This window comes from Protomyctophum parallelum (genome assembly GCF_964188405.1).
Source record: "Protomyctophum parallelum genome assembly, chromosome: 20".
NCBI lineage: Eukaryota > Metazoa > Chordata > Actinopteri > Myctophiformes > Myctophidae > Protomyctophum > Protomyctophum parallelum.
In genome coordinates this window covers 42,005,216-42,012,775 of record NC_139718.1, presented here as the reverse complement: position 1 = coordinate 42,012,775, position 7,560 = coordinate 42,005,216, and the positions used below count along the sequence as shown (strand labels likewise).

General features: G+C 42.8%; 1 protein-coding gene across 2 annotated transcripts; it reads left to right on the top strand.

Annotated features, from left to right (window-relative positions):
- On the top strand, nt 1-5,284 carry timm9 (translocase of inner mitochondrial membrane 9 homolog). Of its 2 annotated transcripts, none has more exons than XM_083792325.1 (4): nt 1-55; nt 2,077-2,128; nt 3,596-3,691; nt 4,591-5,281. In XM_083792325.1, the coding sequence occupies exons 2-4, from the start codon at nt 2,087-2,089 to the stop codon at nt 4,717-4,719; spliced, it is 267 nt and encodes an 88-aa protein (XP_083648451.1). In that variant the 5' UTR covers nt 1-55; nt 2,077-2,086; the 3' UTR covers nt 4,720-5,281. The 2 variants fall into 2 exon arrangements, with proteins under 2 accessions (XP_083648451.1, XP_083648452.1); XM_083792326.1 differs by having other exon boundaries at nt 2-55; nt 2,080-2,128; nt 4,591-5,284.
- The last annotated feature ends 2,276 nt before the right edge of the window (nt 5,285-7,560 follow it).

Here is a 7,560-nt window from a genome sequence, read left to right as displayed (position 1 = left end):
CATGACCTTCAGAGACACACCGGTCGGGCTGTTGTTGCTCCAGTTCGTTCTAAAGGTCTGATTAATTGATACGCATATTCATTCATAAATGCACTATTCATTTTACACAGTTGTTTAATGTCATATTTGGGGGAAATCTCGTCTGTCTGTTCGGGTGATTTGTGCGGTTTTTTGCGCCAGTCAGTGTTTCATTTGAAATGTATTGCTAACGAGCTAGCATTAGCCATACTTGCTGTCAGTAGTCAGTGTGTTATTCTCAACAAAATTTGTCATTTCAAAAACCCCAGCCCATTTTGATGTGCATTCAGACAGCCCGCACACTCCCATTTGATACAGTTAAGCTCTGGTCTAGCCCCTCTCGGAACCCTCCATAAAGCTTTTCTGAAATGGATGTCGCTTTGTGTAGGGTCCCTGTCCAGATTTATATTTTCGTATGGGAATTTTGGAACGCGGACATAAATATGCTCCGTAACATTGTAAATGCGGCGTTTGACTGCCTTTTTTTGTTTGAGTTATTCTGAATTCGTGAACTATAAGTATCTATACAAACCGCTGCGAATATCTCCTGTGGCGCGGAAGCCGTTAAGTATTTTTAATCTTTGTTTGACTGATTTGGTTGCTTTATTTCTTCTTGTTTGTTTACCGTTTATTGTACCGCCTCCCGGTGTGCGGTTGGCTTGTGCGGCTACGTCCCTGCCTCTGATCTGCTCTGTCATAGCTATAGCGCCACTAGCTAGCCAGATAGGCGGTACAATGAGGTGTCAATAAACAAGGAAGGAAGAGAAGAATCAAAGCGACCAAATCGGTCAAACAAAGATTAAAAATACTTAACGGCTTCCGCACCACAGGAGATATTCGCAGCGGCATGTATAGGTACTTATACTTCACAGATTCAGAAGCCCTCACACGAAAAAAAGTCGTCAAAGAGCGCAGACAGGCGTTATCCACGTTGTTTATGTTTTTTGTATGTCCGTGTACCAGGTGGCAGGCTACTGCTGGAACAGGACCCCATGGTCTGTGTCGTCAAAAATGTCAAACTTCAGTACCATTGGGTTCTGCTTGGAGGGCTAGCTCTGGTCCATAGCTAGCCCCACAAGTCAGAACCCAATGGTACTGAAGTTTCTGACATTTTTGAGACCCAGTACCATGGGGTCCTATTCCACCGCTACCCTGCTACCGGGTACGCAAACATAAATATTTGAGTGATTCTGATTCTAAGAGCTATAAGTTACGGATACCGCTGCGAATTCTCCTGTGCCGCGGAAGCCGTTAAGTATTTTTTCTTTGTTTGACCAATTTGATCGCTTTGATTCTTCTCTTCCTTCCTTGTTTATTGACACCTCATTGTACCGCCTATCTGGCTAGCTAGTGGCTATAGCTATGACAGAGCAGATCAGAGGCAGGAACGTAGCCACGCACAAGCCAACCCCGCAGCGGGGTTGGCTAAATAAAACGGTAAATAAACAAGGAAGGAAGAGAAGAATCAAAGCGACCAAATCGGTCAATCCGCGGCACAGGAGAATTCGCAGAATCACTCAAACGAACAGAAGCCCTCAAACGGCGCAGAAACGACGTATCCGACGGTATTTATGTCTGCGTTGCAGCGTTCTATCATTTCCATACGAAAACACATCAACGCACAGGGACCCCATGGGTCAGCCCGGTTCGGCACGATAGATTGGGCTGACCCAGGGGGTTCCGAGAGGGGCTAGGGGTGGCTGTAACGAAGACTCTCACATCCTCTCACAAGAGTTCCATATATGGAGACGACGGAGACCTCTGGCGTTGACATCGGGTCAATGTAGATACTCCATATATGGATATATCATACCATCATTGTGATGGGCGGGCATCATCATTGTGACAAGCATTCAGCCGATATTCTCTCAGCGGTACTTGGCCTTTACAACCCAGAGATCATTGTTTAGGAGATTTAGACATCCCGGTTAAGTTCTCACCGGACAGTGCGGACACCACTGCGGCGGGTTCTAAACTCGGACAACCTGAGTTTTGAGTAGTTTTTTATACAGTAATAAACCCAGCTGTCTGTCATTAATTTCCCCCGTGCCTTCCCAGAAGCAGAACCATGGCCGCTGCGCAGGCGACTGAGTCGGACCAGATCAAACAGGTAATGGATTCTCATTCTTTATTGTCTCCACCAGGCCGAAGGCATGGGGAGAGAGTATGTTTTGCACTCCGTCCGTCCGTCCGTCCGTCCGTCCGTCCGTGTGTGTGTGTGTGTGTCCGTGTGTGTGTCCGTCCGTGACCAGCTAATCTCGGCCACCGTTAACACGGTCGATGCCACATTTTGCACACACACTCCCTGGATGCCAACGATGAACCTCTGCCACAAACATTCCAGAACGGCCTGTTATAGCGCCACCAGGAGGCCGCTTTGTGCAAAACAAGTTTTTGCACAGTACACCTACAGATTTTGTCCAAACATCGCGCAAATTGGTACACAGTATCTCTAGAGCCATTCAACGAAACCGGTCTTTCAGATTTCTCAGACTCCATCCTGATTGGTTAAGATTGGCTTCCAAAGTTCACAGGAGTGCTCAGTTTCAAACAAAATGCTGCAAATCATGAACACATCGCGTGACTTCAGTGAAATTGTGCACCCACATTCCCACTAGGCCGAGGACGAAATGCCACATGAACTATTTCAACTCAGCCTCAAGGTGGCGCTATAACTGGCCGAAAAGTGTTTTTACCTCTAACTGCACGGATCTGTGGATAACTTTGTATGCCAACTCCCTAGAGGCCAAGGAAAAACCTTTGCCTGGAATTTTTCACATTTGCTCATCCTGGTGGAGACCTGTGCCCAGAAGGGCACTTTTTCTAGTTTTCTCTATTTTTTGGGGGTCTTTTTGCCTTTTATTGATAGATTTACAGTAGTTTGACAGGAAGATGAGATGGGGGGGCCCCCAGCGTGGGACACTCAGCGAAGGTTTGTCGGGACCGGGGCTCAAACCCGCAACACGCTGTCAGGCTGGGTTACTTACCAGCCTAGGTGCCTGGAAACGCTTGGATGGCCCAGGATTCTCATTCTAGTCAGCTCCATTACAGACGGAGTACGTTTGCCTTTGGGCTCCCCCATACATTTGGTTTTAACACGGCACCCATGAATTGTATAAACTCTTCACTTATATTCATGGCATCTTTTACTACTTCTACTTTGAAGGTCATGTAGTCTAAAGGCAGCTCTAAAGTTCATTCAGTCTGCTTTTCACCACCTGTCCTTAGAAATATTGTCAAAATGGAAACATCCTTTCCACCTCTACGCATGTTTATTGCCATGGCTGCTGTAATTCCTTCATGTTTATTCACGGTGTGCCATGGCTGCTGTAATTCCTTCATGTTTATTCACGGTGTGCCATGGCTGCTGTAATTCCTTCTATTCCTGCCTCAAAAACCTTACCCACTGTCTTGGTTCAGAATGCAGCTTCACAACTTAGTTTTAACTGGCCCGATAAAAGTTGATCACATAGGATACACCCATTCTAGGTTCATTGCACTAGCTCCCCATTTCCATTTTGATTAGAATTCGATCGATTATTTATGGTATGGGTGTTGTGTTGTGTTGTGTGAGCAGTTCAAGGAGTTCCTGGGAACATACAACAAGCTGACAGAGAACTGTTTCATGGATTGTGTGAAAGACTTCACCACCAGAGAGGTGAAGCCAGAGGAGGTAACGCATTGTTCACCATGGTCTCACTGTCTCAATAATTGTGGTTTGATTGATTTGAGTCAAATAGTTCACTGGTTCTCAACCTTTTTAATTTCAAGGACACCCATAAACCCATAAGTACAAATGGCAAGAAATTGACCTATACTTATTTGATGCCACTTTCTTAGTTACTCACATACGTTTCCTAACTATCAATGATTTAACTTGGAACCTCAACCCTCTCAAGGACCCATATTTTATCAAAATGTACAACATTTTTCCTAATCAACTTGGAAAGGGTTTCTAATTGATAATATTTAAAGGAGAATTCCATGCTAGAATGCTTTCTTATCTTTCTTACCTTTCTTTGTAGTTGTTGCGTCCCCACCAAAGACGTCCAGGTGTTTTTTTGTGCAAAAACTCCTTATTGGCTATTTCCCCTACCATGAGCCCTCAATGAATTGCATTGAATTGAATGGGAATTGAATGGGGTTATGCTAGTTCGCTTATTTCCATCGAAAGAAGTAGTAAAGTGTGCCGCTTGGGATATTATTTACATTATAAAGAGAGGATATATACAAAGAAATTCTAATTTTGAGCGATGGAAATAAGCGAATTAGCACAACACCCCATAGCTCGATTCAATTCCCATTCCATTCAATGCAATTCATTTATGGCTTATGGTAGGGGAAATAGCCAATAAGGAGCTTTTGCACAAAATAACACCTGGACCTCTTTGGTGGGGACGTAAACTACAAAGAAAGGTAAGAAAGCCTTTTAGTATGGAATTCTCCTTTAACTTACAAGTAAACAAATAAGACTGACAACTTTATGATGGCTAAAATAATTGTATATACAGATTAGACAATTATGTATTAATTGTGACTATCTGTACTTTCTGTCTGCCTCTCCTCCGTCAGACGACCTGCTCGGAGAGTTGTCTACAGAAGTATTTGAAGATGACTCAGAGAATCTCCATGAGGTTTCAGGAGTATCACATCCAGCAGAACGAAGCCCTGGCAGCTAAAGCCGGCCTGCTGGGTCAGTAGAGCCTACAACGACCTCCGCCTGCCCTGGGACCTCCAGGGAGAGGCACTCTGACACCGGACTGGACCGTGTGTTTGTCGCCTTCATTCGGCTTGACATGGGGTCAGGGCATCCAAATGGCTCTTTTTAGTCTACACGGGGTAACCCAGAACCCTCCATAACCAATAAGTTCTGTGGTTAAGTTTGACAAATTCTGAAAGTATACGTTCCGAGTTCAGTTCTACCTCCTGAGCACGGCCCTGATGAGAGGGGAAATCATTTGAAAGCGAGCCATAGCGTATTGAAAGTGAATCCATATTCTGGGAAATACCTTGGCCTAAATGTTCACGTTGTAGTCAAAAAGAGCCATAAAACCGCTCCAGAACATACACACGAAGGTCAGGTGGCGTCTAATGTCCCAGAAGATGAGACACAGCTGGACACTTAATAACAGAGCCTTGATCCCAGGTCTGTCTCCAGATCCTAAAGCTTCAAAATCTGTATTATGTAACTTTGTTTTTGTTAATAAAATGTAAATTTTTTGACCAATCTGTATGGTACTGAGTGAAGGTAAAAAGAAAAGTCTATCTCCCCTGAGTAAGCAAGCAAGTGTAACCCAGCCAACATGGCAACCCATGTCAACTGTCAATCAAGGCCGTATAAAGGTGACATCAGTTCCTACACTCCCTCCTCATGGCCGAAATATTTGGCATGGCAGCAGCAGCAGGTTCCTGTTCACTGTGACAATCCTTGGTTACTAGTCTTCGGTGAGTTATATAGGCTTGGTGTCATGTTAACTTGGATCAACTGGTTAACTGTTTGTTTATATTGAAAGTATTTGATTTATGATTTATGTTTGAACTTATCGTTTAATAATTAATATTGATGTATTATATTATAATATATATAATTATATAACTCATCTGTTAGATTTTCTGTAGTATCGGTATGATGGTCTGCAGTTGGGAATGGTTTTGTTGGCTGTTTGGTGTGAGATCTTTCAGGTGCAGGTAAGTAACCGAGGAAGAAGTAGATCTCGGTGTAGTGTTCGAGAAGGTTTGTCCTTGTTCTCAGGTCTGACTGTGTAAACGGGAAGAGTACCAGCTCTTTTAACAATGTACACATCAGATTGACATTTCCTCTCAAGCGTACATTCCTGACCAAAACGCGATCTCCAACTGAAAATCCAGAAGCGGTGACATGTTTGTCAAATCTGGTTCAGTTTCTTTGCATGACTTTTTCAGCATTTCCGGTTGCTATTTTATAGCTTTCCTCCAGGTGAGATTTCAAATCTTTGACATATTGAGAATGGGATATTTGTTGGTTGTCCTCAACAGGTAAGCCAAAGGCTAAATCAATGGGAAGTCTCGGTTGGCGTCCGAACATTAGTTCATATGGTGTGAATCCTGTGACATCATTCTTGGTGCAGTTGTATGCATGTACTAAGGGTTTGACAAAATCTTTCCAGTGGGCTTTGTCCTGTTCCGTCAGAGTTCCGAGCATGTTCAACAGTGTACGATTGATGAACGTTCCACTGGGTTTCCTCTGGGGTGATGTGGATAGCTGTCCATTGCAAGTGATCATACTGTAAATTAGGTCAACCTGTCGAGAATAAATAATGTGTGTGTGTGTGTGTATATATATATATATATATAATAAAACAGCTGGATGCTTACTGTACAACAGGACAGCATTATAAGGGGCAGCGGTGGATTGGTGGTGTCAAAAGTGTCCTTGAGCAAGACACTGAACCCATAATTGCTCCCGATGTGCAGGCTGGTCATCGGTGTATGAATGTGTATGTGAGAATGGGTGAATGTAAATAAAGGCACCATTTACCATATTGTAACCAACTAACTAGGCTATGAATTAACGTTTTAGATTAGGATATAGCATACCTAGCCCATAGGCCTATTTATGTATTCTGAATAGGCACGTAGAAAATGCTGTCCAAAATATATTTAAAATGTAGGTAATTTTAATGATAGTTTAATAGACACATGCATGCACTCATCTATATTCGCTACAATAGTGTCAAATGAATGCCATGTCCATGTGACACATCGTCACATCAATTCAATTTAAAGGGACTTTATTGGCACAGGAAATACATTTCATCCTCTGGCGACCAGGTTGTAGGCCTAGCCTACATGGTCAAAACAACCTGAACAGAGCCTGTGTAACATTTCATCTTTGCAAAAATGTAAATGGCATGAGCTAGTCAGACATTTGAAGCAAAAGGTTACAACACAACTTGTTTTTATATGTGCAGAACGTATGTGGATATTCGATTATTTCAACAAAAAAAAATATAGGCCTATATAAAAAAATATATATATAACTTCTGTACATTAATTCTATACCGAGATGCATCACGTATAGCATAAATCATTTCAGATATTTCATGTATTTAAAAAAAAAAAAAAAACATGGGAAACATTCAACAAATTTGAGTGTCTGTGTTCTGAGAAGGAGAAGAAGACATGTCTGAAGAACCTGGAGATACAGAAGTGGAGGCCAGAGTGGTGGAACCTATGGAACATGGACAGGAGGAAAAGCAACGTTCATTATTACTTAAACCGTCACTATTTACTGTATTTCTTATTACTTTCTATATGGACATCAAAACCAGTGGTTCCCAAAGTGGCGTCCGACTCCGAGGAGGGAGTTCCAGTTCCCCAGCTAAATGATAGTTGGGAACCAAATGGACTCTTATGTGTCTGTAACTCTGAGAGTTAAATTAACATTGATTTTATAGGCTACATTGGAGTCCCACAGATTCCATTAAATGGGGGACTGTAGCCCAATTCAAACCGGGGGCCCTTGAAAAGAAATGCTTGAAAATCACTGCTAGAGCCGTAGAA

What these genes read in the sequence shown, in the direction of transcription:
- timm9 (XM_083792326.1), top strand. Translation starts at nt 2,087, where the DNA reads ATGGCCGCTGCGCAGGCGACTGAGTCGGACCAGATCAAACAG. An exon ending in AGTCGGACCAGATCAAACAG is followed by an intron (nt 2,129 to 3,595) that starts GTAATGGATTCT and finishes TTGTGTGAGCAG; the next exon opens with TTCAAGGAGTTCCTGGGAAC. An exon ending in GAGAGGTGAAGCCAGAGGAG is followed by an intron (nt 3,692 to 4,590) that starts GTAACGCATTGT and finishes CTCCTCCGTCAG; the next exon opens with ACGACCTGCTCGGAGAGTTG.